We start from the raw sequence: 25,726 nt of genomic DNA, 5'->3' as shown, positions 1-25,726 counted from the left end.
ACACTCATTGGTCCAACGTTGGGCATGCATCTCATGATTCCAGTGTCAGATATACAATGGATAATATCGAGGAAGCACCATCACAGCCTCCTCTAGTCGAACAGACCGAAGCCCTAGAGTTACTCTTGTCAGCCGAATCCAGACACCAAATGCTCTTCGACGTACCATATCATCGTCGGACTCCTCCTTCTCCTCCTCCTTGGCTTCCTCAGCGGCAGCGGGGGCAGCATCGGCGGCAGCGGCAGCGGCAGGCGCGGCAGCAACAGCGAACGCCTCGGGGTTGGCGAGGTACTCCTTGGCCTAGAGCATTGCATGGTCAATTCACGATCACGATGCCAGCAGCAAAAGAAAAGGAATAAACAATATCGAAAGCCATCAGGATAAATTATATTTCCGCAGAACGCCTCACGGGCGCTCAGTATTTTCAGTGTGTGAATTAAACATCTTTGGACAGAAACCAGCACCCCAAATGCAAGGATAGACGAGGAACCCACCTTCTCGGCACCCTCGAACGTGTAATCGGTGGCCAGCGAGACGGCGATGAGGTTCTTGTACGCATTGACCAACGAGTGGGTGACGGATACGATGGTGGGGTACTTGACCGCCAGCGAGATCGCAGCAATAGTCTTGATACCGACAAGGAAACGGTCAACGAGCTCCTGGACGTCGACGTCGAGTACCGACGGCGGGAACACGTTGCCCTGGTCGTAGATCTGGACGACCGTCATACCGTATGTGAACGGCGAGATGTTCAACATGTTCAACAGCGTCGCCTCGGACGGGCCGACACGCGACCCAGCGGTGACGACCTTGACGTCCGACACGATTTCAATCGTACCACGCGCAATCTTGGTCGGAATACCGAGGGCCTGGAAGAAGGAGGTCTTTCCGGGCTCCATGCCGGTGTTACCACCGGGGATGGTGACATCCTTGGGCGCGAACGCACCGGCACGAGCAGGCGCAGCGACGACGTTGGCGACGATGATCTTGCGGATCTCGGGAAGGTCGTCGTTGGTGAACACGAAACCGATGTTGCCCTTGACGTGAGGGAGCAGACGCTCGAGCACGGGGTTCTCAGCGATGATCGAGCGCAGCGCACGGCGGACCATGGTGTTCTTGCCCATCAAGACGACACCCTTTCCGCGGAGCGCGACACGGATCTGATGCATCTGGTTGGAGCCGACATTGTCAACGTTGACAATAAAGATGGAAGCTGCGTGCGAGGGCCATGATTAGACCCAAAGTCGCGTCAAGTTAGATTGTCTGAGTATGCCCGACGCACCGTATTTGGCGATGAGCTCCCGGAGCTTCACAAAGTAAAGCTCCTTTTCCGCGCGAGAGGCACCCATTGTTGTAGATTTTGAGTAGCTGCGTCTGATGAGCTGGTCGTTTGATGGACAGAGGACAGGACACTCACTGGAAACAGAAAAGTTAAGGATACAGCTGTCGTGAGTGCAAGGGATATCAGTGCCTCCCTATTGACCTCTACGATACCAACGGTCAGCATCCAAGGCCGCTCAGCGATGCAGAGCGCGACATACCTTTGTGCCAATGGATTTTTCAAGGCGACTGAGAGTGTGAGTGACGAGAATACTTGTCTACGCCACATGCTTGTCGGTATGCCGCAAAATAAAGTTAAAGTTCAGGATCACGGTAAATGCCGAGCACTGTGGCGAGCGCGTCTTCGCTGTCCAACGCGTCGAGCACAGCGAGCTGTTCGTCGTTGCATTCGTTGCCTACCGCGCTTTTCTCGCCTGGGACGGATTCCCCAGATCTTGCGATACTCCCAGTGGGCGCGCAAGGCTGCTCAAGTCGAACGCGGCACACGGACTTCCCACGCCTTTCATGCAATGGAATGTTGCGATGGGGTTTGTCGACCGTCCGAAGATTGGGCGGACACGACAGTGCTCTGTGCTCCCCTCGGTATGCGCTCCTATATGATATTGCCAGTCGCATCAAATACTCAAGCCTCTCAAGGTTGCTAACCTCTGTCGGTCATAGCTTGCAACGCACAGACCACAGCACTTATTCCTCAGAAGCGACGAGACATGTAACATATGAACGTGCACCTGGTGTCGATGTGCAGCATAAACCCGTTGGAATTCCGGTGCCGCTACAAGCGTCAGGAAACTCTGCTGTTTCTGTAAACGATGATGGCGATGCTACAGCGGTTAACGACGTCTACGATTCTCGCGGTCGGTCGGTCGACCAGCCCAGATACCCTCGGAGGCCTTCGTCGTTGGACATCCTTCACATCTTCCTCTCTCCACAGAACCTTTCCTCCCCTACTCCTCAGATCCATACCGCCAACACCCTCCGCGCGTTGTATCGTTCCCTTCGGCCTGAAGATCTCTCTAAGCTTAGCTCACAGCGGCTCACTGATCTCATTTCTATCTTCGGTACTCTCTCCGCCGACGACCCGCCATCATCACATAGGAGCGCATTGGCAGCTCATATGGACAAGCGCTCGTTCAGGACCTGGTGGAAAGTAGTTCTGCAGCTCGTGCGGGACAAGAAGAATGCGGGAAAGAAGATGCTACCGTCGGATTACTATTGGTTGGTCAGGGCGAGGACGTCGGGCCTGACTGGGATAGAGATAGATGCTCTCGAGGACTGTGAGCATCGTGCAGCCATTTCCCTCGCACATTGCACTCAAAGTATCTGCATTTACAGCTTCAGGTACACTGTTCGTGGCGCGACAGGCGTATCTTCGCATCGAGTTCGACCATACCAATCCGGATGTCCATGTGCCATATTTGCGCACTCTATTGTTACTTCGGCGGCCGAGTGCGACGACCGAGGTCGTGGGCTGGATATATGCGCTTCTTACTGCTCGTTCAACCTTCACCCCTAGTTTGACGCGTATCCTCTGGGACGTCGTCCTGGGCGAGGATATTGTGGTTCCCGAGCATATGAAGAGCAAGCTTTTAACTGCAATTTGGCGTTGTGTGACTAGGCCAGTGCAGGATGCTCATGATCGGTGGGATAGCAGACAATCCGATCAGACCGAAGTCTCTTCAGGCAGCGGCGAAGCTGATAATGTGATATCTTGTGCCAATGCGACTGGCCTCACACGTGCAGTGCTTGGAGCTGTTTTCCCCCCGCTTTCTCCACAGCCTATACCTACCCCGGCACAGCATCGAATTCGTGCCTGGGCAGTCCACACAGCGGGTCACATGCTCTCTCCCCTCTCCGAGACACCCATCCGATGGCGCAATCTGGCCCTGCTTGCTGTCGCCAATGCCCATACGCCTGACCTATCTTACGTCGGCGCGGCGTTCTCCTCGAGCGGCGAGCACGGCAAGATTGCGCTCGTGGCCACCGATTTCCGCGTCGTTGCTGTACTATCCTTGCTCGAAAACATTGCGCGGACGACAGATCTATCGCCCGAGGTACACGGTTTCGTGCGCGGGATTTGGCGCATCTGGGTCGAGGCCGTGGACGACGATCGGTCGGTGCACCCCGCGGTCGTCCGGCCCATAATCGCGTCGTTCTTGCGTCTAGCCGCGCGTTCGCGGGATGACGACCTCCGGCGATCGTGTGTAGGTCTGTGCGCCACCGGCTTCTGGACGTTCGACGTGGGAGACGATTTCGCAAAGCGACAGGTACAGGCGCTCTCGGCCGATTGCCTCGTCGCCGCAGCCATGTGTGGGAATACAGAATGGGGGGACATGATTTCTTCCCTTCCGCATTTCGTCTCGATACCGCAATGGCAACCGAACCTGACGAGGAATGTCTTGATGCGTTTGGCGAACTTGGATGCGGGGCTGGCACGGGACGTGTACGCCGCGTGGAACACCCGTCTCGAAGTTCCGGTGGACGTCGTAGGGCCGCTCAGTGCGGCTTTGATCAGGCAAAACCACTGGGAATCTGCGATGCATCTGTTACTCGAATCTCAATATCGGTTTAGGGGTGATGAGGGTGAACGTGCTCTGGGGGTCATCTTGTTTCCTTTGGCGAAGCAGGGTGACCGGTACATTGACCTGCAGGTGGCCAGACTAATTGCCGATGCTATGTCCGAGCTCTACCAGTCTCAGTCCTTGACCCCTCCTACTCGATTCAGAGGTCGCATTTCGTTCGCTCTACTCACCCTGGTCAATACCGGCTATCCTACCATCGCAATCAAAGTGTTCAAGAATATAGTAACAAAGAAGCCCCGATATTTCACCGGTTCTTTCGTCCACAATTTTTTGCAGGCATTCGTTGCACATCGGCAGTTTTCAAGTGCTGTCCAACTTGTGGGGGATGCTGCAACTCTATATCCTTCGCAAGCGCGCCGATGGCGCCGGTACATACTCCTAAGGCTATCGCAGAACGGATCCCATCGGCTCGCCGCGACTGTCGCTCCGGGGGTGACCAGGCGTTCATTCGGCAGCGCACTCGCTCACGCGATTAATTTTGATGCGACGTCGGTTCGTCACAGAAGGCTAGCAGGGTTCCGGATGCTCAGATGGATGAAACGACCTCGCCAGGTAGAAGGCTCGGCGAGTCTCCACTGGGCATTGGACCTCCTCGCGCAATCGCGCAGTGTCGGTGCCGTGCGGAAAGTCCACGCACGCCTAGCGCTTGCAAAGGACGATCAGCAGACGCTCGGCAACATTATTCTACACAACTATGTGCGACGGCGGAAGTCCCGTGACGGGCAGAACGTCAGGGACGTGCTGCGCGCGCTGAATCATCTTGTCTCAGAACACGGCTTTGTTCCGGACCGTGTCACGACGAACATCGTGCTCAAGGCGATGCTTAGGTGGAAGGTCGGCATGGACGGCTTCAAGGTCCGCGCGCTGTTCGACCATCTCATCCGCGCTGGCTATCCCGGCGGGCCGAGGTTCTCTGGGGTTGGAGAGGATGTGCCGTTTGGGACGAAGGGGATTGACAGGTTGCCGTCGGGAGTGCCGCTTTCGGGTGCGAAGGGGGAGGTCAAGTTCTTTCGGCACGTGAGGCCGCTATACAAGATGATTATCAAGGCTATGTTTGTGAGAGGGGATGGTGCTGGGGCAAGGATGGTGGTGGGGGTTCTTCAGGATGTCACACAGGAGACCAGAGATCGATCTATGAGGGGAGGGCTGGAGCGGGAGGGAGAGGAACATAGTCAGGTATAATTTATACGGGTTGTGTAGGTGCTATCAACATGGTTTGGGATGCCCCGGAGGAGTCTCGTGCGTTGTGTTTTGTCGTGTATATGCGCATACAGGAAGGGACAATAGAGCTTGTCGCCGCTTCTGAGCATGCCATCTGTTAAGACAATATCTGGGAAGGCCGTGGTGAAGTGGTTCCCGTCGAGCATCAGTACCTCTCAGGAGAAGGGTGAAGTTTGCCTTCAGTGTTTGATTGGGAGGATCCGGTGAACTCGAATCTGCGTGCATCAGTACGTGATACTCGGTCGTAGCACGCAGAACATTCGCATGCTGAGAGCCGTCGTCCTCAATTTTGATCTACTCTACAATGAAAGCCGCTTTGTTAGAGGCTCGTGGATCCTGCCTCAAAGATTTCACAGTTCCTTTGATACACCGCGGATGCGAAGTGGCAATCCTGCTCATTCCAGGCCTGCGTCCCTTCTCTTTGATTCGAATGCTTTTAAGTCCCGAGAACAATGAATCTCGGCTGAAAGCTTCTCTAGAGGTATGGTCGATATTGGCCCCTGGGGACCGCAAAGCAGGAACGTAGGTAAGCTGGAGCTCTCGCCAACGTTCCCACAAAACGTGAGAGCTCCGGTTATGCCTGTAGGGCATGGCCCTTTGACACATGAAGCGGGATGGGAGCCATGTGTTAGGATCTCGTTGTACCCTACATTCTTGAGTATCGGCATCGCGGATTCCCGTGTAGGGTAAGTCCACGGACGGGTGCGTAGACACCTGCCAAAGGCATGCGATCGCACATAGGCAAGGGCGGGTGATCTTCTAGAGGCGAAAGTCATGATTGAAATGAAGCGGAGTAGACGATGAGTTCCCCACCTGTGTTCATCCTAAGTTGTGTATAATCTCCAGGAGCGCATCCTGAATAATAAAACGCGCCTCTTCGAGGAACACTAGTTCGGGGTGCATCACGAAGTAATGGAAATTGAAAAAGAGGAACAAAGCAGGAGAGATCGCGATACCAGGTCCAAGCTACTTTAACGAAGAAGTGTGTCCGGCGAATAGCGCTTCTCCCATGAGGTCGAAATCATATACAAGTCTTCCAACAGTGGAGTAATGTTGATAAATGTATCCTTCATGATCGAAGTTCTCTCGATCGATGATTTTTCAACACAGTGGGTTCCTGGAAACTCTCAAAATGAAGGTAAGCTAGTCGAAACCAAGCAGAGTCTCAGCAATACTACCCAAGCTCGTGGACTATATTCTACTTCTGCGACTAGACATTACATACCAAGCAAACCCATCGTAAGGTGGGACAAGCACTCAAGCTGATATCAAGGTAAGCCCTGTAGACAGCAGTTGTCAGTTCTTTTGATCCTAAATTTCATCTCCAGCGACCTACCGATGATAGGATCGCCCTCTTCCTCGCGATATTCAACTCTACAACCGTCACCTACACAAGCCAGCTCAACAGTAAGGCTATCGCTGCCGCCGCCACAATCGAATTGAGGTGTCGTTGCGTTTTCCCCGAACCTGGCCTCGATGCGACCGACGAATGCACGGCGCGGTGGTCGCGACGCCCAAGAAATGTTTACTTGCGCGAGGTCGATATCTGTCGCGTCGAGCGTATAGATGTCGAGCATCAGGATGCCACCGGAAGCAGCTGGATTTTCCAAAGTGAGGAGTCGCGCCGATTGGATGAGTGCGCGGCGGGGCGGAAGCGAGAGCTCAAAAGCACAAGAAGACTGTTCGACCGGTGTATGAGCAAACTGCATAACAGCGATATCCTGAACGAGACATTCTCCTCAGCGGGAACGTCCAAGCAACTTTCACAAAAGGTTGGAAGCGTACATATGTTGTGACGAGTACCCATCCGTCGCGCGGGTACGGTACGAACGGGTTCAGTAAGTTCACATGAGATATCGCCGTTGCTCGTCCAGGGCCCACAGGCAGAGCTGCCGGCTCTTGCTGCTTCGACGAATTGTGACTCCCGTCATCATGATGGCTCGCAGACGCGTCAGTGAGCGGAACACGCTCGAGTCCCATATAGAGACTCGGCCGGCGAAGTGTGTTCACATCGATGTCGTAGACACGCTGCACGCTTGGCACCAGCGCGCGCGACGTGAACAGAAGCTGATATACGACCAAGAGGGAGCTTAAGAGTGATATGATAAAAGCGACGAAGCTGAAGAGAGTTGTAAGACTGATCGCAGACGGCAGTCGCTGCGTCTGCGTCCTGATCAGTCTTGGTCGTTTGGATGGGGTACCTTCGGTATCAGCGTCGCTCCCTTCATCAAGACCGTCGTATTCCTGATCATCGAGACTTAGGTGACGCCTGAGAGGAATGTAGTCCGCATTTGATGCCATGAAAGTGTTCGAACAGCTCAACACAGGTGAGAATGGAGGCGCAGTGTCTGAGAGAGGCAGGCTAAGCGCGAGATTCCAGATATAGAGCCCAGCGACGTCGGAGTTTAAACAAGCACTGTACCCGCCCACACATGCTCTCAAGAATTTCCACTTGCATACAGTCGCCGTCATTATACAGCTTCATACAGGGTTTCGATAGCCAAAAACCCGACTTATCACGAGCCGTGCGGAACCTGTACCAACGGCACTTCGGATCATTGACATCGGTTTTCTATTTTTGCATCCGTCCTTTCAGATCAACGTTCGTGGGGTCTTCCGGTGTCCCGATTCTGCCATGACGCCGTAGCCAGACTTCACAGGTCGCAGTTGGCATGGGCGGGCGGGCGCTTCGACAGCAGTGACTACGTTGAAGCAGGCTCCCTCGAAATTACCAGTCCGTATCGTTCGGTGCAGAAGCGCAGGAACAATTGTTGACTCGATCTTTAGGGCTGCCACGGAGGACATGCGGGTTGTTCCGAGGTCCTGACGTCGAACATCAGTCGGGGACCAGACTGTACCCTTGATCTTGGCCGTGTATCTGTGTATACCTGTGACTATCAATCAGAACAGTACACGATGTCTTCTCTGTCATTCCGACCGCATCAAGCCTGAGCATACATATACTGTAACTGATCAGCAGTCTGTATCCTGCCCTCTCGATCCAACCCATGAGCGGAACCTTTGCCCCTGCGATGGACGGAGAAGCGTATGCCGCAGTTGTATGCGAGTGTATCCTTTATGGTGAGCTGGCAGTACGCTATCCGTCTTTGTGATCATGCCGTCCTAATCGTGCATCTGCGAACAAGGTGTCTATCTCCTTCTCTTCGTGATTGCGATGCATCTCCTTCTGTGCGTAGTTGCGAAACACAAACGCAGACGATATTCAATGTTCCTTCCAGGCGGGGCAAGCAGCTGTGGATGGCTATCGAGCTCAAGCATGCCATCATCACTGGGATGACTACAATCATGTTCGCTGTCTCCACGGTGCATATCGGTCTCAGCATCGAAGGATTCTACGAAAACTACCTCAAAACGCCCAAGTGGAGTTCCGGTGTCGGCACAGATCCCTCGTGTATAACAAAGCTGTACCTTCCAGCAATCAACGTGAGTGCGGTCGCCCCTCTTGTTTGCGTGTCCGACTCCAACCACATCGCAGTTCATGTTGTCAGATGCCATCGTCACATGGCGAGCCTACGTATTGTGGGGGTTCAACAAGAAGGTCTGTATCGTACCTTGCATCCTTGTCCTGGCAACAGGAGGTAAGACATTACTCCCAAAGTGGTTTGGCTCTGTTTATTCCAATCATATATCCTTCCTTTATACACAGTCGTGGCCATCATCGGTGTACAGCAGAGTGCAGCCCACATGGCAACACTGCAACTCACAGCGTCATACCCGTGGGATTTGGCCATGAACTGCCTCACACTGGCCACAAACGTCATCACGACCGGCCTTGTGACGTACCGCGGGAGGTGGGTTGATCCGTTGCTCGTTCCCAGGTGCGAAATCCGCAAGTTCGCACAGACGATACTTCATCCAAAACAGAGTTGCATTGGGATCGGACGCCAGTGAGCGCAGCAAGGCGATCTTTTACCTCCTCATCGAATCCGGGTTTTTGTATTGTTTCACTTGGGTCAGTCCCCTCCTCGCCCGCCCTCAACGTCGGCATTGTCCCAAGACCGATTCTATCCAGGTCGTCTTCTTCATCGTCTACTGGAGCGGACCACAAGGCAACTTCCTCACCACCGACATGATCTCTCAGCTAACGGTACGTCTCCACATCCCGGCACGCTCACCACCAAACAAATCCGAAATCCGCACGCACAGGGCATCTATTCCACGCTGATCGTCGTGCTCGTCGCGCTCAAGAAGACGCAGGCCGACTCCGTCGGCGTCGACCAAACCGTCACAGACACCTTCGACGACAGCGAGATCGCGGTGCGGCACGAGCACGGAACGACGACCGGCAGCGCGGTGCTGACGACGACCGTCTCGAGAGCGCAGGGCCTCAGCGGCCGCGGCCAGCCCGTCATGATCCACATCACGAACACGGTAGAGCGCGATCGCGGCGATCTGAAAAACATCACGTTGGTCCCGCAGAGGCTACAGCAAGTGTGATCGCGCCGGGCGGACGAGTGCGATGCGGTGCGGCGTGGAAAGACAGACTTCTTCTTGGTCATCGCATGATTCGGCCTGTGCGCATCGTGTTCGCGGCTGACCCATGACCATTCCATGATCATACTCCGGGGGCCTTGATCTTCTGTGTTGCATGTACAACCAGTGCTGTCATCTTCTCATTTCACACATTATTATTTGTTGACGTATAGGAAGGAGAACACTGATGATCCACTACATTATTTGCTATGTACTCTATGATGGCCTGACGAAATTGGGCACAGCAGGGCTATCGAACTCTTGACTTTGTATCGCTTTCCACAGCCGCTCTCAGCCTCGACTGCACTGATGAAGCTTGAGCTGGCTGCAAGTACGATGTGCTGATCGCCCTCTTCCCGGCACATGATATCGTGCGCATGACGTAGGGGCAAAGTCACGAATGATCGCACGATTGAGGAGACGAAGCGCCCCAGAAGCAAAGGGCATAATGATAGGTCAGTGATATCCAAACAGAGAGCGCCAAGATTGACGAAGGAAAAAGATCGAAGGACGAGAGTCTGTAAGTAGGTAGTAGGTGGATATCGGAAGCATACAGATGATCCGCCGCGCTCCTCCGCGACGAATTAGATAGACATGATCGAGCACCGCGCATATATTCACTCCTACTCTTCGTCGTCGCTGCCATCGCCCTCGTCGTCGTCGGCGTTCTGGCCGCCTGTCCATTCGCGTTCCCAGAGGGGGATCTCGTCCGTATGTGGAGGCATAAGGGCTGGATGGCCATGCGGCAGTGCACCCCGTGCCCGCTGGAGTCGGGCAAGGAGACCCTGCCGATCTGCTAGCAAATCCTGCAGATAGTCGATTGCTGCAGGGAGGAGCACGCAAGAGAGGAAGGGAAGGGAGGAGAACAGCGAGATGTGGGTAAGTACGGCGAAACGCGGGGGTTGGGAGATGGCGTCACTCACTCTTCTGCAACACGATGTTCTCACTCTTCGGACCCGCCCGCCCGTCGATCTTCTCCCCGTCCTCAGCGGCCCTTGCTCGCGACTTGCGTCGCCTCCCACTTGCATGTCCGGTGCTGCCTGTAGCAGCAGCAGCGGTCGCTTCCTCTTCGGCCCGGATCGCCTCGCGCAGTGCAGGAATGGTCTCACAGAGGGCCTCGTACCCCCGCCGAATGTTCGCGCGGCGTTTCTGCTCGGACTGGATGTGGTTCGCTTTCTTCTGTGAGGGCGTCAAAAGCGTGGTTTTGCCGCTCGGACCTGCGCTGGAGGAAGTGGAGTCTCGGGGTGTGGGTGGGGTGTGGGAAGAGGAGGCGGTCGAAGCCCGTCGGCGTTTGCGCGTTGTTGCGGAGGAGGTGGAGTCGTCGGAGAAGCCACGCTTCACGGATGGGTGAGTCGAGGAACTAGAGGCGTACGTGACAGAGGAAGACGACGATGTGGAGGGGGGCGGCGGTGTCGAGTCTTTGATCGAGACGGAGGGCGTCACTGTGGTATGTGGAGCGATGTGGGTAGACGATTCTCCGCGAGCATTGCTCGAGTGGGGCTGGTGCAGATAGTAGAAGGGGTTGGCAGGGTGATGGCGTTGCGACGAGGAGGAGGATGGGTTGGTTGTGAAGAAGCTCTGTGGAGGGCGGTTCGCAGAGGATTTGAGGATGGGGGGGAGGTTTTGGCATGTGGAGGGGGACCACGATTGGGGCACAGAGACGACTGGCTGCTGGAGGGACATGAGGTCCTTGGTCGCCTTCGCGAGGGCTTCTTTGCCGGGGGAGGCATGGGGGACGGGGATGTCGTCTGCAAGGACGGACCACTCGGACGCGGTGAAGAGGGTGTCTGCGACGGTGTAGTCGTAGTCGATGGAGGAGAGGAAGGACTGGAAAGCATGGGATTCCGAGGGGGACAGAAGAGACATGGTGCACGGACGAGCGTCGAGACAGACGAGGGCAACGACCTCATGTGATATTCCCCGCAGTGTTGGGCCCTGTTTGCGCCTCATTCCCCTCATTTGGGTCGACCCCCACACTTCCCCGCCCTCTTCCGGCTGCCTCCGACCTCGCTCCCCAGCGCTCCCCTCACCCGGCCCAATCACCGCCAATCGATCCCACCCGCGACGCGTGCTCGCCAATTCACCCCGCCCACCGTCATCCCCCTCGGTCCCGCCGTCGCACGTGCAATCCGCCAACCCTCTCGCTCTCTTGCACGAGAGTAACCCCCCCCCCCCCCCGGGTTTATCGTCGCGCTCTGCAGGCTACAGTACCGATGGAACCATACATCGACTCAATGGCGACCAGCGGTGCGTCCATGCAGCTCAACCTTTGCTAATTGCAAAATAGCAGTCACCCGGCAGGGGCGTGAAGGAAGTCCCGGTTGCATGTTCCGTAAGCCCTTGCCGGTTTGCGGGCCGCGCAGATCTCCTTTCAAATCCTTCGAGGGTCAGATTGAACCCAATCGTGTTCAACAGAGTCAATCAAGCTCGACAGGCAAGTTCGTCTCATCGATCCCACACCCACTCCAAAAGCTAGTAAGAGTACAAAAACAAAACCCCACGCAAGTCCTTCGTCCAGCCATGCATGATCCATGTGCCCTGCAAATCGCTCCGGAGCAGTCGAACAGCGCTCAAACGACTTCGATTCAAATCTCACGACAGCGCTCCAGACAGCTCCAGCCCTTGCCCGCAACTCGTCCTCGTAGCGGCTCCCCGCAAGTGACGTCCCATCACATAATGGTGCACCCCACCCAGCTCGGATACTCGTGCTTCACAATGACTTCAACTCTCTGGACACGTCGGACCCGTCGTCTTTTCGCGGGGCGCTCGCCGGCGTCATAGTCCAAGCCCTCTTCAGCTCGCCCTCGCCTCCTCATGGGGCGCGACATCAATCCTGGCGGAGGCTCCGAGTGCTCACGCACTGACGGAAACCCTAGACCATGCAGGGTCTCGGAGACTGCGCGGGCTCCCGTCCACGATCCGTCTATCTCGTCTGGGTCTTCTTCGGAGTCTCGTCTCCTCGCGCCGCGCGGCCTTGCTTGTGCGTTTACTGGTTGGATAGCCTCCCTCCGCCTCGACGGCTGTGGCGCCCCTCCGCCCAAAGTATGGCCATGGGGCAGCCTATCAGGGGCCACCGGCGCATCGAATGCGCGCGCTTCATCCGATCTATCTGGATCTAACATCTCGATCGGAGGGCGCAAGTATGTAAAGGACCTGGGTGGGTCCCCCTCCGATGTCGTTGCTAGCAGAATCCTGTGTTGGTAATGTTCGGGATGATAACTCGGCTGCCTCGACATAAGTAAATAGCTCCTGGCTTCGCGCGCTTGAAGCACTTCGGGGTATGTCAGAGTCACGCGTCTAGGCGCAGACGAGGCACAGGCATTGACCCCCTCCAAGTCCTTCATGATACTGTTCATGATTACAGTGTCGAGCGGCAGCCCGTCCGTAGAGACATGTCCGTCGTATGTGGACAACTCTCTGGCTCGGCGCATGTGGTGGGGAGAATAACGCTCACAGCATCCCCCGACATAATAGGCTTCGATACGGAACCTCCAGCGGCACGCGGCTCTCTGCAGCAGTAGGAGCGCTGGGAACTCGGAGGAGTAATCGGCGAAGCCGTTGATGTGCCATGCGACGGGCACCGACGTGACGTAGAAGTGGACGGTGTAATCCTCCCAGTGATTGGCCCAGCAGCAGACGGCATCAAGTATAGCATGGAGCTCGCTTGCCGTCGTTGTTGTCGTATATGGAATAGAGAAGATGCTTTCTTTCAGCGCCCAGCCGTACGCGTGGGTGCGAGCATAACCTCCCGTGCCAGTGGGCGAGGCGGCGACGTAGACTTCTGCGAATGGGCGAGAGGTGGAAACGGGGCACGCGAATGCGATGCGCGATTCGGGGAGGTGTAAAAGCCCTGCACCGGGCTTGAGGTAATCCAAAAAATCCCTCGGACGAGTCGAGGTCAACGGGCCACGGTGGTTCTGCGTCCTCCTGGGCGCATCGGGGTGCGTCTCGTACCACAACTGTTCTAGAATCCCGTCAGGGTCATCCTCGGGGTGAGGTGTACAATTGTCAGGGGCAGATAACCCGTCTGGAAGTTGAGGGAGCGGTTCGACGTGGACTAGATCCTGCACCCGGTTCAACCAAATAAGGTGCGAAAGATGCGTACAGAAGAAACGCATGTCGAAGTCGGACGGCAGCGGGCAGTCGAGGTCAAGAGCGACATAAAGGATGAAGACAGGGTCAAGACGAAGATGGAGCAGGCGATCGAGGCCGTGTTGCGGTTGCAAGAGAAAGGTTGAGATGAGGGATTTGGCGAAGGTATACCTCGCCTCCGACACTGTTAACAAAAGAGAGGGATAACAAAAGGCATTAGAACTTGTGCAAGCGCCCGCCACAATAAAACTGAGCGCTCACTAAACAGTCCCAACCGCTGACATTCGATGGCGGATGGGGGCACCACAGATTGAGGGCGCCACGACGCATCATGACCGATGCCATCACTAGCCGTTAAAACGTAGTTGTAAAGGGTGTTGACTCGGTTGGGCCAATGATCCTGGAGCAGCCTCTCGACGAAGCCCCATTGACCTTCACGACGACAATGAGTCAGGATGATGAGAAGGCTGTCGATGGAAGGCTTGTTCAGTTGCTCGTTTAAAGACATGGTAGATATGACGATGTTGTTTCGCTTTGAGAGAAGGGGGACAGACAATTGAGAACGCCAATTGTTATGCGGGGTGGGGGAATACAAAAGACCAGGACGGGTTGGATGGACGCGGACATGACAATTAAATACCCAAGCATTCTGGCTACGTACCAATTGACGCCCCCAGAACTTCACCTTACTTCCCTACAGCAGAAACTGATGAATTGGGAGTGGTGGTGGTATATCTGGGTCACGTGATCTTGAGATGAAGACAAAAACCCTACTAAAGGCAGTCAAAAGAGTAGAATTTAGTCTGTAATGCTTCCGAAAGCACGAACCAATTGTCGCAAAAAGAAAACAGGGCCTATGAATGATAGCGCTCCCTGTAGAGAAGACTGTCTCCGCGTGTAGTAGAGGTTTCCGGGGGTTGAACGTGGCGTGTCGTGCCTGCGAGTGCATTGCATAGGCTAGGCATCAGCAAGACGCCACACCACGAGTTCCGCTCCAGGTATTCCCAAGATCCGAGTCATCCCGACGGCGCCTCTCACTGGCATGAGGATCGGCAGACGTGCTTCGTAGGGCGGTTCAACACGTCAGACGACTGCGACCTTGCATCAAGAAGTGTGGCGAGTTCCAATTATTACGACAGGGCACAGCCAGCGCAGCCAATAAAGTGAACTGGGACCGTATGCTTCGAGTTTTCACTCACACTTTCGAACGAAGAGGTCAGTGCCCAGTCAATACCCGCGCTTTGATGGATAAGAACGGCTGTCAGATGCTAGAGACCGGTTGATGTGATACGATTCTTCCAACCTAGAAGATCATATTTTGACGAGATGTCCATACCTAACGCGTGTAGCTTGAAGTTCGACTGGAACAGTGGCGAACACGGCGAGATTCGACAAAACCCTTAACGTCACGATGCGTCACAGCATATAACGGCGGTAAACGACTCGTAACGCACCAATATATTCCCACGCCTGCTATAACTCGAGTCTTTTGGACTTACGATGAGTGAAAAGAAACGAGGGACCCAAGCTAACGACAGATCCAGGAGAAAATACCGTCATGTCAGCTACCACAATGCTTGATTTTATTGATGACCCATTGCTTTACAGGATGGGACACCCATATGGGGGAAACGGTCAATAGACGGGCCTGGCGTCTGGGTAAGTTGCGTGAAGGGGAAAGAGAAGCAGACTGTAGGCGAGCTCTACGATCTTTTTGAGCAGGTGCGCACATCGAGAACCCGTATGGTAGTACGCTGATTTGACCTCGGAAGCTTGCTTCGGACCTCTGGCCAGCAGAAAACAACGCGATCACTGGCGACGGAGACGATGAAAATCCGACGGATGATATAGAGGAAGATTTGGAGAAACAAATCGCTAAAGAACTGGCGTCTATGAAGAAGCCAAGGAGGGAGCAGATGTTTGGTGTGACTTCATGCTGACTTCCTCTGTGTTGTTTGCTAAATGAGTTTTAGCCAACTGTCAGACAAATACGCCATGTGGTGAGTACTCTAAGAATCGTATGTTGCATCCCTTCCCACTGATCCTTGACGACCTCCTCAGTCGTATTCATCTCATGTAAATCACCGGTCAATCCCGTTAAGCTCGTCCTGAAGCACATAGAGATAGTAGAAAATACGGGAATAACCCAAACAAGGTATTGTTCCTCGCACTTACATTCATGTATGCGAGATTTACTCAGACTCCTATTTATAGGTACACACAGCGCCTGACACCGGTAGTTGGATCATGTGTTGTCAATGTCCCAGAGATACAGGCGCTGTTTAGACGGGTTCTGAATAACTTCATTTCCGATGACCCCGAGCACAAGTATCGTGTAAGGATCAATATCATCTTTCTGATGTGTTCGAAACTGAGATGCAGCGTGGAACCCGATAGTACAAGATCGAGCTCCGTTCGCGTAACCACAACACACTCTCCAGGCAAATTTTGATCGACACCATCGTCACATGTGTGCCAGACGGTTACACTGTTGACCTCGAGGATCCAGATATTTTCATTCTTGTCGAGGTTTTCAAGGTACGTTGTACTACACAATCCTCTACACTATGTGCTCATGCGATCATCCCCGAAGAGCGTCTGCGGTGTTAGTATCGTGAGAGACTATTATAAACATCTAAAATTTAACGTCATGGAGATCGCCAAGGTAAGAAATGAAACCGAGGGCTTCAAGGATGGGGAGGGGCGTATAGTGAAAAACTCTATAGCAGAACAAGATGATCCTGTACCTGCATGACGACTGTATTTGTACTCGTGGGCAGTTGGTGATAAATTTTAAGGGAAATCCTTCATAGTAGTACACTGGAAACGAATCGTTGCTGAAAACTCGTTCCTTCTTACTTTCCGTATTTGGCAATCTTTGTGTGCTTGCAGGTGCCCTGAGTGTGCAAGGCTCCCATCTACTAGCATCTAGCTGTCTGTCAACAAACTTCATCGTTTTATCGTCAACTGTTTAATCACACCCCGTATCATTCCCTCGAACCGTCACTATGGGCGACCTCGTTGATTCCATGCTTGACCTCCTACGACGGCTTCCCCCAACACAAATCGAAGAGAATGTGTCCGCACTAGTACAGATCTGCCCAGACTACGCGGATGATCTCCTTGGAAGCGTTGATCAGCCACTAAAGCTGAAGGTGGACAAGGCGACGGGAAGAGAGTATCTTGCTTGCGACTACAACAGGGATGGGGAGAGTTACAGGTATCTTTCATTTCGGCGTTCATGCTGCGATATTTTGGCACTTCGCGACGGGACTAACGGAACACAAGATCACCATGGTCGAACGAGTATGATCCGCCGCTTGATGATGGCACCGTTCCGTCGCCCAAACTTCGCAAGTTGGAGATCGCGGCCAACGAGGCGTTCGACACCTACCGCGAAATGTACATACTTTGCCGTTCATGTATCAGACTTTGTTCGTTTCACCACTTTTCTTCAGGTACTTCGAGGGCGGTGTGTCTTCAGTGTTCCTGTGGGATCTCGACGACGGTGGCTTCGCCGGCGTTGTGCTCCTGAAGAAGAGTGAGTTTCCTAACAAGCATGATCTTTCATCGATATTCATGTGCTGATAACATGCTAGCTCTGAACCCGATATCACCATCCGAACCATCAGGTAGCTGGGACTCCATACATGTTTTCGAGGCCGCAGAACGAGGACGTCAGGCACACTATAAGCTCACATCGACGATCATGTTACAGCTAATCACAAAACGAAGTGATGATGGCATAGCACCGAGTACAGGCAAAGAAGGAGAGAGCTGGAAGCGCGACGGAGAAGTCAGTTTGAGCGGGAGTATGACGCGACAGGTGCGTTAAACAGTTCTCGAGAGCCCGTTTGCCACTCAACGTGATAACTTTGATATTGGCACTCTCGGTGGATAGACGGAGCAGGACCACTCGCTGCAGGACGCGAATTCTCATATCACCAACACAGGCCGTATGATTGAGGAGATGGAAATCAAGATGCGCAATCTCCTACAGGAGGTCTACTTTGGAAAGACGCGCGACATTGTATACGACCTTCGCAGTACAGAGAATCTGGAGAAAGCGAGGAGACAGCGAGAGTTACAGAAAGAGCTGGTTGGGTTTATCAAGAGATAGAAGTCTACGACCATGCCGGGCGCTAGAATGAAAGGACTTGATATTACAAGTGGACCCGTTGAAATACATCACAGCATTCTCAGATGTTGGTACAAATGGTGAGCTATCCAAAATATGATGCTGGGTGAGGTCAGCAGCTAGAAAGAGGGAGAAATCGCGCTATCTGCTGTCCGTATGGTGAGCAAGTTGCAAATAAGGTAGGTCATCTATTTGAGTTTGCTGACGAGACAAAATTACGGGTTTAGAGACCTTGCAAGTAAGGTAAAAGTACGCAGGGGTTTCTTCACGCATTCACGGGTGTCTATTGTACAATCCTAGGCCAATCCTAGTGACGCTGCAGTAGATTGTCACTATCAGTTGCTATGTCACCTGCGTCAGACGCGCTCGCCCACCTATCGAGCTAGATTTTTACAATCTTACACCGAGAAGAGAAGCTACGTTGAGCATGTCGACGTACATTCGTCATGATCTCAGCTGGGCATCCGCGACTGGATTCGCGTGGATAGTAACCTGAAAAGGAAGGCGATCAAGACATTGAAAGCAATTCGAAGAATTGATGATGACAAGGCAAGAAGACTGCACGTACATGTGTCAATTTGATCTCGTGCAGTGGCCTGTTCTTATTGTTGACCGGGATCCGCTCCATCGCATCGAGCGTAGAATCAGCGCCATCAATCACCTTGCCAAATATTGTGTACTTGGAGTCAAGGTGTGGCTGCTTTGAGTATGAGATGAAGAACTGTGATTTGTTGCTGTCTGGCCCCGAGTTTGCCATAGCTACGATACCCCGGTTGTTAAACTGTCAATTGTGAGCGCTTTAGCACTGAATAACCAGTGATGGGTTCCGACGCGCTAGGACCGTGATCGATGTACCTTGAGAGTGGAGCGAATTTCATCGGCGAAGGGTTTGCCCCATATGGACTGCCCTCCCTTGCCCGAGCCCGTGGGATCACCTCCCTGGATCATGAACGTTTTTATGTTCCGATGGAAAACGGTCCCATCGTAATAGTTGGCAGCACACAGTGCCAAGAAATTCTAGAGATTTTTTTCAGTGAAAGACCACACAGACTGAGCACGAAATGCGTTACTTCGGCAGCTTTTGGTACCGCCTCGCAGAAAACTTCGATCTACACATGGGTAGCTGTAAGTCTGGAGAACAAGCGCCCGAAAGCAGTGAAATGGAAAGAACCTTCAAGTCGCCATAGGTCGTGTGTAGGGTCACTGACTAAATGAGAGCTATCAAGTTTCGATGTCAATGACTAGAAAAGAAACACAGACCATATCGAACAGAGGAAAAGACTGATAGTAGGAACACGGAGGAGAGGGAGTGTCTGGAGTCGGACATGAGAACTGATGGCATCACGTGAAACAGATATATACGGGAGTCCCATCAGCTTCCGGCCCTGCCATTTCTCCCCCTTCCCTTTCCCCCTCCCCTTCAATGCTCCGCACACATCGTCCTCCCTCTGTGTACTCCCAAGACGACCCCCTTGCTTTTGCTTTGCGCCCACCCGAGACAGAAACAGAGACAGAGAAACGAATCAGGCTTCAGGCAGAGGCAGACGCGAAACGAATTTCAGACACCATTGATGAGGAGCTCAAGCAGGAGAGGAAGAAACTCGAAAGGCTCAAGCAGGATGTCAAGGTATGTGCGGCGCATATACTCAACTAACTCATCGTGCTGAAGTCGTTTCCGTAAACCATAGCTGCTTCTCTTAGGGCAGGCCGAATCGGGAAAGTCGACGCTCCAAAAGCAATTCCAGTTGATGTATGCCCCAGATTCCCTGGAAGAAGAGCGTACCTCTTGGCGCATAGTCATATACTTCAATATCGCGCGCTCGATCAAAGACATACTTGAAACGCTCGAGGCGTACGGGGATGTCTATGAAGAGGATCCCGTCATTGAATTATCGGAAGGGGAGGATATTTCTCGTTTCGATCATGACATCTCATCCGGTGAACCTGTCAATCTACTTGGCGGGAGAAGTGGATCGCCCTCACCTGGGACGTCGCCACACCCTACTATGTTATCTCCTGCAGGGGATGCAGCTGCGAGCGCACAGGATCAAGCCAAATATATCGGCACGCTCCGCCATCGCTTATCTCCGCTAGTCGAGTCTGAAAGCACTCTTGCGGATAGTCTTAGCGGGGGTGTGCAGGTGTCTGGCTCCGGAAAGGGAGGCGTCTATGTTCGCCGTGGCTGGCAGTCAACAGCATCTGGTTCGAAGTTTGGCGATGGAGTGCAAAAACCTAGGCGCAGTGTCGGATCCACCAGTGGACGCTCAAATAGTCAAAACGGCACTCGCGCCAGCATTGATGAGAGGAGCTCGTCGGCCGCTGGTGAGATTGTCGAGGTGGTTTGCAAGATCTTGGAGGAATGTCAGGAGGATGTGAAAAGCTTGTGGGAGACCGAGGTCGTGCAGAAGATGATCAGACGAAGGCGTCTTCGGTTAGATGAGTGGTCGGAATTGTGAGTAAACAGACTCCATGCGATAGCCATCAAAGCGACTGACATTTAGACATCTAGCTTCTTACACAATATAGCTCGAGTGGCCGCGCGCGACTATGTGCCAACTACAGGTAACGGTCTTTATGCACAGTTCTCGTTATGAAGACTCTGATCGCTTCATTCAGATGATATCCTCCACGCCCGCATCCAAACGATGGGTGTGGCCGAACACACTTTTGAAGTCCCACTGCATGGGAAGTCCGTTACATGGCACTTGTATGACGTCGGCGGTGCCCGAGGTCAACGTCACACCTGGGTTCCATATTTTGACGATGCGAACGCCATCATCTTCGTAGCTCCTATCAGTGCATTTGATCAAGTAGGTTCAGAGTTATTTCCCACCGCAATTAGCCTGATCAAATTGTGGGAAATCTTCATAGTATCTCGAAGAGGATCCACGAACGAACAGAATCGATGATTCACTGCAACTCTTCACACAAATTTGCTCGAATCCACTCTTGAAAAACGTTCACTTGGTTTTATTTTTGAGTATGTATTTTTGGTCGAGATTTGAAAGGCTCGTTTGATTGATCAAATGTCTACAGACAAGACCGATGTTCTTCAATCCAAACTAGCGAGTGGTTTGCGTGTCAACAAGTAGTCAGTCCATCTAAGCATTATACCATGTTTGAGACACTCATGTTTGTTTGCAGCATCACTTCGTATGGCGATCGACCCAACGAATACGACGCAGTCGTACAATACTTCCGTTCTCACTTTTTGCAGGTCCACAGAAGGAACAACGAGCAGAAGCGGGTCTTGTACACGCACTTCACCAGCGTCGTCGTACGTTACCCCGTTGTCGCTTTCATGATCAACAACTGATTTAGCCAATAGGATACCAAAACGACACGAAGCATCATTGCGAACGGTAAGCATTTTCCACTCATCTAGTGTTTGTGAGCACACTGACGCTCCTTGCGTTGATCAGTCCGGGACTCTATCTTCCGTGGTTACCTCAAATCAGCCGCTCTTGTCTAGATCAACATCGTCATCATCACCATTCTCTCCTGGTCGGATCACGGTTTTAAGCGTCCTCAGTCCCTGAACATTCCTCCTAGAAAGCCGCCCTTGTATTCTATTCACTATCCACCGCACTGTTTCCTCTTGTTCCGCCTGCTTGTCCCCGTCCACGAGCTTTCTCTGTATGGTCGCAGCTCACTGCACTTGTCATATGCATCCCATCTCCACTGTTGTCTGTGTTTTTATTCCCATCAGAGCACGATGGCACGATAGAATCGAACCCTGTGCTTGTTTACTCTAGGTCCAAGTTTAGTACTTAGTTGCCCGTCGCCCGCGTTCACGTATTGTGTATTATGTATTGCTCGTAGTATTTTTGATGCCCACAGAGTTGATCGTTCCTGCTTTACCACATCATCATAACCATTTCTGTCCTAGCGAAAGCCGGCAATATGTGAGCTGATCGATCAGGTTGTTTTATCATCAGAACAACGGGAAGCTGTACAGCAAACGGTCACAATGGTCGCCGTATGGAGCGCACACGAGAGCAAAAGCCTGTCCTATTAATCGTGTATTACAACGCTACTAGGCACATGACGAGGAAACATCATTCCTTGGACTAAGCAGGCGCCTCCTAGTATCTCCTAGCGAACTCCTTTGAGTTCTGCTTTCTACCTCTTATCGTCTTTTTTGAACTCCATCAGTCCCCAAATCGCGAGCCGTCCGTCCTTGCCACCACTGACCAGCCAACGCTCACGGTTCTCCTTCTCGGCTGAACTCATATCGTCTTCCGAGTCGCAGTCTTTCAATACCTCCATGGGCCGATGTTGAGGTAGTCGCGCCCATGCAATCGCCTGAACGCTGTCTTTGTGATAGACGAGCGTGCCCAACGGCTTGAGCGTCTTTGCGGAGTAAAGCCTGATCCTGTGGTTGCCATGATGCATATGGCACGTAAAATGATGCCGAGGCAGGTGAGGTCAAGACCGGTGAAACAGGAGCGTGATGAATGGGTATCTATACTTACTTTCCGTCCCAGCCGCCCACAGCACAGACCCGGCCGTCCTCACGCAACGCGATAGACCCATTTCCTGGGCGCTTTGTTCGATGGGCGGTGCATGCGGCGCCCACACTATTTGCATCGTCATCCAATGCCTGAGGGCGATCATATCAACAAATTTGGTATGAAGACTTGGCCGCATGAAGTGCATCTAGGGGGATCGCCAAAGTGGGACATTGGGTACGTACCGCGAGATTGTACCGTGCGATGAGATGATCAGCAGAGACAGACAGCGCTAGATGATGATTCGCAGAGGCAGCCATAGCCATTACTGGAACCAGAACCAGAACCAGAACCAGAACCAGAACCAGAGAAGGAACAAGTCAAGCAAGGCTGACCATAAACGGATAATTAGATTGCACACAAACCAGATTCAACGTGCATCTTTGTGGACCAAAGGCGCTCCCAACCGATCCCTTCTATTGACTTTTCTTTGTCAACGCTATACTGCCACATTGACACACTGCCATTTTCGTAGGACGTGAGTAATTGTGGATGCTTAGACCTGCTCTCCGAAGAGGAAGGCGCTGCCCCCATAGGAGGACGTCCCGGGAGGAGATGCATTGACATGATAATCCCTGTGGGAGACGGGGTGATTTTTCTTATGCACTGAATAGAAAAGCCCTCTGTCATTTATACCGGTCGAGTTCTTTATCCCTCTTCCGTCGGTTCCCGGCATCGGCAGGGAGTCCAATTTCCCTTTCCCTATTGCGGCATGTATGCGCTCTTGGGAGGGAAGCATCCATATATCCGCCTATCATTCAATCAAGACAATCGTCACCACAAAACAAGACTGGAAAGGAGAATGAATGAGGATTCAAAGATTCATACCAGTGATGATTCGATGAGGTTAGGCAAAGCAATCAACGCCTCTTCTGCCGCAATCGGACTTGATTTACCCAATGGAAGCAGAGAGAATCGACAATAATTGAGCGAATTCACGTCCATTGAATATGCCAGGGCTGGATTGGGAAGTCCTGGGAGCAATGCGGAGTCTCCAACTGACGAATGACCTTGCGTGGGTCTCTTCCATACATGAAGCTTGTGATCTCTGCTATGCCTGTCATGCACAAAGCCCGTTCATGCATGCACGGCGGAGAGGATCAATTTCTGAGCACGAAATGATGTAATTATCTACAAACGGACGTGATGAGCTGTTCATTCCATTCCTGTATGCCAAGGATACCATCGGTATGCGCATTCCAGGAAGCTAACGCGCGCAGCGAGCGTGTTGATGTGATCACGACGAGGCCTGATGAGTCGCCAGAGTAGATCCGCTCATTGTCGTCGGAGAAACACACAGCGCTTACTGGTGAAGCATGCGAGCGTATTAGATGAATTGGTGTCGGTGGATGAGCAGACATTACACTCTAAATGCCAGCTTTGCAATACACAGCAGAGACTCGACGGCTAAATTGGATGATTTGGATCACGGCAGGTGCCTCATGAAAACTCTATTTCTACTTTGGTCCTTATCGGTCCTAATTCACCCTAAATTATCTCTGTTTTTGTCAGATTGTTTTCATAATGGTCATAAGTTACTATTTGAGACATGGGATAGGTTGTTGTGGCCGTTACTGGGGGGTCTTGCATTTCGGACTTTCTTGAGCTCCATGGTTCTGCAAACAGACTCGCTTATATACCGCGTTGTAGGTGAAACATAGCAAGTCAGGATAGAGAACCCTGCAGTATAAGGTAATTACTGATCCAGTATGGACTCCGAAGCGGGTCAGCCAGCAGTATCGTTGGAAGTATGAAGACGTGAGCGACAGACCAATCATGTGGCAGAGGTATCACGGTGAAGTGTCATCAAGACGTGAGAAAAGTAAGTAATGGGTATCGATCACAAGATGATTCGGAAAGACTACATGCAGAAGATGAACAAAGCGGAACTTGCAGAAGAGATGGTTGACATGGTGTGGGAGGGGATCGTACGAGTTAATACACTTGATATCCAGGGCAACGAACGGGCACATAAGGACAGTGAGTGATCGGACGGAAAAGCGACCAAACTGGCGTGAGGATGCAGAATCAGAAGTTTGACCACGAAACAAGCTCTTCTCTGGAGGAGAACCCAGGTCCAGCGTCCATCTCGACGGTGACGCCAAGGCTGCTGCTACGCATCGGGCGCTCCGCCTTGAGGCCCTTGACCGGTTTGACGAACACCCACGCAGGGACGGCGCCCATTTCAACATCTCCTGATTTAAGCATGCTATCGCGTCCGACGATGCACCAGCCATCGTCAAAAGATTGAACGACTGTGATCTTCTCTTCGAGGTTGATGACAAGCTCATCGGGAAGGACTGGGTTGAAGAGCTGTCTAACTTTGCGGCTCTCCACACCGCGACTCGTAGAAGAGGAACTAAAAGCAGAGATAGAAGACGAACGCCAATCAAGGCCGAACATAGAGGTGCGCGGAGAAGACCTATCGGCGGTGAGGAAGGAAACAGTGGATACGGGACGACTGTTGGTAGAATTGGAGGGAGAGTGGCCGAGAATACGAGGGGGCTTGAGAGCAAATGAGAAGGGTCGGGTGATGTTTCCAGCTTCTGTGTGGTACCGAATAATATCATCCTTTGTGGCGTTGGGATTGATTATGGCCTTGTTAGGCATAACAATCGACGGACCCATCTGCGTTCTAGAGAAATCATTTGCAGCGGATCCAATGGAGACACTGGTGTTTTATATGAGACATTGGGCCGTGAATGAGGATGCGAATCCAATTCAAACATAAGACTACTTACCTGGGCAACGACTCCTGGCCATCCTTCACGACACCCTTGACGGTAAGGAAAGCCCCACTCCTCTCTTCCTTCCTCTTCTTAACGTTCCTCTTCCGGAGGAGGCGAACAAACAGCCACCCTATGACAACAGCTACGACGACACCTGCAACCACAAATCCGGTAATGATAACCGGAGTTATTTTGTTGGAGTCATTAGAGTCAGGGGAATCACGGCGAAGAAGCTGGGTATATGAGGTTGAGGGCGCCATTAGTAGCTCAAGCCTTGTCCGATAGTCTTCGGTCACCGAAGGAAGTGTTTGTTGGTGAAAAAAAGAGCTTGATTGGTAGAAACCGAAAGGAATGTCGTAACGGAACACGGAGATAGCCACTTGAGAAATAGCCCTATACAAATGTCTGGAAAATCACAGAGAGAAGTACCAATTGCTCTATGTGCCAGGAATGAAGGCCAAAGAGCGACGGGCCAGAGGCAGATGAAGGATGGGAGGAAGAATAGTTCGGGATGGCAACTCACGCGCTTTAGATAGTGCGACGCAACTGAGGCCGAAAATGGTAACCGCACGTGGACGTCATAATGAAATCTCAGATCCCTCATCTTGATCGGCCCATTCC

At 52.7% G+C, this 25,726-nt stretch overlaps 13 protein-coding genes across 13 annotated transcripts; 6 read left to right on the top strand and 7 right to left on the bottom strand.

Moving 5' to 3' along the window:
• Positions 1-10: 10 nt before the first annotated feature.
• On the bottom strand, positions 11-1,579 carry HETIRDRAFT_409064 (uncharacterized protein). The gene is made up of 6 exons (XM_009547110.1): positions 1,542-1,579; positions 1,418-1,485; positions 1,283-1,368; positions 495-1,213; positions 166-300; positions 11-113 (listed from the first exon to the last, which is right to left on the bottom strand). Exons 3-6 carry the CDS (start codon positions 1,347-1,349, stop codon positions 93-95), a joined length of 942 nt encoding a protein of 313 aa, XP_009545405.1. The 5' UTR covers positions 1,350-1,368; positions 1,418-1,485; positions 1,542-1,579; the 3' UTR covers positions 11-92.
• HETIRDRAFT_458637 (uncharacterized protein) lies at positions 1,524-5,221 on the top strand (the record flags this gene model as incomplete). The annotated part of the gene is made up of 4 exons (XM_009547109.1): positions 1,524-1,577; positions 1,636-1,923; positions 2,087-2,615; positions 2,674-5,221. The coding sequence occupies 4 exons, from the start codon at positions 1,524-1,526 to the stop codon at positions 5,100-5,102; spliced, it is 3,300 nt and encodes a 1,099-aa protein (XP_009545404.1). The 3' UTR covers positions 5,103-5,221.
• A 1,093-nt stretch (positions 5,222-6,314) lies between these two features.
• HETIRDRAFT_383197 (uncharacterized protein) lies at positions 6,315-7,469 on the bottom strand. Its single transcript, XM_009547108.1, has 3 exons — positions 6,927-7,469; positions 6,478-6,862; positions 6,315-6,421 (listed from the first exon to the last, which is right to left on the bottom strand). Exons 1-3 carry the CDS (start codon positions 7,440-7,442, stop codon positions 6,399-6,401), a joined length of 924 nt encoding a protein of 307 aa, XP_009545403.1. The 5' UTR covers positions 7,443-7,469; the 3' UTR covers positions 6,315-6,398.
• A 130-nt stretch (positions 7,470-7,599) lies between these two features.
• On the bottom strand, positions 7,600-8,061 carry HETIRDRAFT_144228 (uncharacterized protein; the record flags this gene model as incomplete). Its single annotated transcript, XM_009547107.1, has 3 exons — positions 7,929-8,061; positions 7,738-7,875; positions 7,600-7,666 (listed from the first exon to the last, which is right to left on the bottom strand). Coding segments are annotated over exons 1-3 (197 nt in total), but the record flags the coding sequence as incomplete, so codon positions are not given.
• Positions 8,062-8,316: 255 nt separating this feature from the next.
• On the top strand, positions 8,317-9,599 carry HETIRDRAFT_450790 (uncharacterized protein; the record flags this gene model as incomplete). The annotated part of the gene is made up of 6 exons (XM_009547106.1): positions 8,317-8,330; positions 8,381-8,585; positions 8,638-8,740; positions 8,809-8,953; positions 9,027-9,249; positions 9,309-9,599. The coding sequence occupies 6 exons, from the start codon at positions 8,317-8,319 to the stop codon at positions 9,597-9,599; spliced, it is 981 nt and encodes a 326-aa protein (XP_009545401.1).
• Positions 9,600-10,258: 659 nt separating this feature from the next.
• On the bottom strand, positions 10,259-11,501 carry HETIRDRAFT_450789 (uncharacterized protein; the record flags this gene model as incomplete). The annotated part of the gene is made up of 2 exons (XM_009547105.1): positions 10,259-10,458; positions 10,559-11,501. The coding sequence occupies 2 exons, from the start codon at positions 11,499-11,501 to the stop codon at positions 10,259-10,261; spliced, it is 1,143 nt and encodes a 380-aa protein (XP_009545400.1).
• An 883-nt stretch (positions 11,502-12,384) lies between these two features.
• Positions 12,385-12,924, top strand: lep12 (lignin medium expressed protein 12). Its single transcript, XM_009547104.1, has one exon. It carries the CDS (start codon positions 12,450-12,452, stop codon positions 12,837-12,839), a length of 390 nt encoding a protein of 129 aa, XP_009545399.1. The 5' UTR covers positions 12,385-12,449; the 3' UTR covers positions 12,840-12,924.
• A 2,303-nt stretch (positions 12,925-15,227) lies between these two features.
• On the top strand, positions 15,228-16,482 carry HETIRDRAFT_316629 (uncharacterized protein; the record flags this gene model as incomplete). Its single annotated transcript, XM_009547103.1, has 8 exons — positions 15,228-15,287; positions 15,336-15,449; positions 15,500-15,650; positions 15,701-15,727; positions 15,789-15,882; positions 15,942-16,062; positions 16,125-16,265; positions 16,321-16,482. The coding sequence occupies 8 exons, from the start codon at positions 15,228-15,230 to the stop codon at positions 16,480-16,482; spliced, it is 870 nt and encodes a 289-aa protein (XP_009545398.1).
• Positions 16,483-16,667: 185 nt separating this feature from the next.
• HETIRDRAFT_148568 (uncharacterized protein) lies at positions 16,668-17,932 on the top strand. Its single transcript, XM_009547102.1, has 5 exons — positions 16,668-16,947; positions 17,016-17,129; positions 17,186-17,268; positions 17,327-17,553; positions 17,629-17,932. Exons 1-5 carry the CDS (start codon positions 16,736-16,738, stop codon positions 17,845-17,847), a joined length of 855 nt encoding a protein of 284 aa, XP_009545397.1. The 5' UTR covers positions 16,668-16,735; the 3' UTR covers positions 17,848-17,932.
• A 377-nt stretch (positions 17,933-18,309) lies between these two features.
• Positions 18,310-19,192, bottom strand: HETIRDRAFT_107239 (uncharacterized protein; the record flags this gene model as incomplete). The annotated part of the gene is made up of 6 exons (XM_009547101.1): positions 18,310-18,357; positions 18,434-18,646; positions 18,721-18,882; positions 18,936-18,974; positions 19,037-19,068; positions 19,126-19,192. The coding sequence occupies 6 exons, from the start codon at positions 19,190-19,192 to the stop codon at positions 18,310-18,312; spliced, it is 561 nt and encodes a 186-aa protein (XP_009545396.1).
• A 96-nt stretch (positions 19,193-19,288) lies between these two features.
• Positions 19,289-21,337, top strand: HETIRDRAFT_315894 (uncharacterized protein; the record flags this gene model as incomplete). The annotated part of the gene is made up of 9 exons (XM_009547100.1): positions 19,289-19,492; positions 19,554-20,317; positions 20,375-20,427; positions 20,482-20,675; positions 20,737-20,845; positions 20,902-20,956; positions 21,010-21,142; positions 21,194-21,227; positions 21,288-21,337. The coding sequence occupies 9 exons, from the start codon at positions 19,289-19,291 to the stop codon at positions 21,335-21,337; spliced, it is 1,596 nt and encodes a 531-aa protein (XP_009545395.1).
• Positions 21,338-22,008: 671 nt separating this feature from the next.
• On the bottom strand, positions 22,009-23,725 carry HETIRDRAFT_238895 (uncharacterized protein; the record flags this gene model as incomplete). Its single annotated transcript, XM_009547099.1, has 7 exons — positions 22,009-22,240; positions 22,341-22,468; positions 22,562-22,644; positions 22,736-22,951; positions 23,013-23,127; positions 23,205-23,433; positions 23,520-23,725. Coding segments are annotated over 7 exons (1,209 nt in total), but the record flags the coding sequence as incomplete, so codon positions are not given.
• Positions 23,726-24,024: 299 nt separating this feature from the next.
• On the bottom strand, positions 24,025-25,597 carry HETIRDRAFT_383186 (uncharacterized protein). The gene is made up of 2 exons (XM_009547098.1): positions 25,118-25,597; positions 24,025-25,047 (listed from the first exon to the last, which is right to left on the bottom strand). Exons 1-2 carry the CDS (start codon positions 25,363-25,365, stop codon positions 24,405-24,407), a joined length of 891 nt encoding a protein of 296 aa, XP_009545393.1. The 5' UTR covers positions 25,366-25,597; the 3' UTR covers positions 24,025-24,404.
• Between the last annotated feature and the right edge of the window lie 129 nt (positions 25,598-25,726).

Source organism: Heterobasidion irregulare (assembly GCF_000320585.1).
Source record: "Heterobasidion irregulare TC 32-1 unplaced genomic scaffold scaffold_04, whole genome shotgun sequence".
Classification (NCBI taxonomy): Eukaryota; Fungi; Basidiomycota; class Agaricomycetes; order Russulales; family Bondarzewiaceae; genus Heterobasidion; species Heterobasidion irregulare.
Note: the sequence above shows the minus strand (reverse complement) of the source record. Positions and strands in the feature narration are given on the sequence as shown.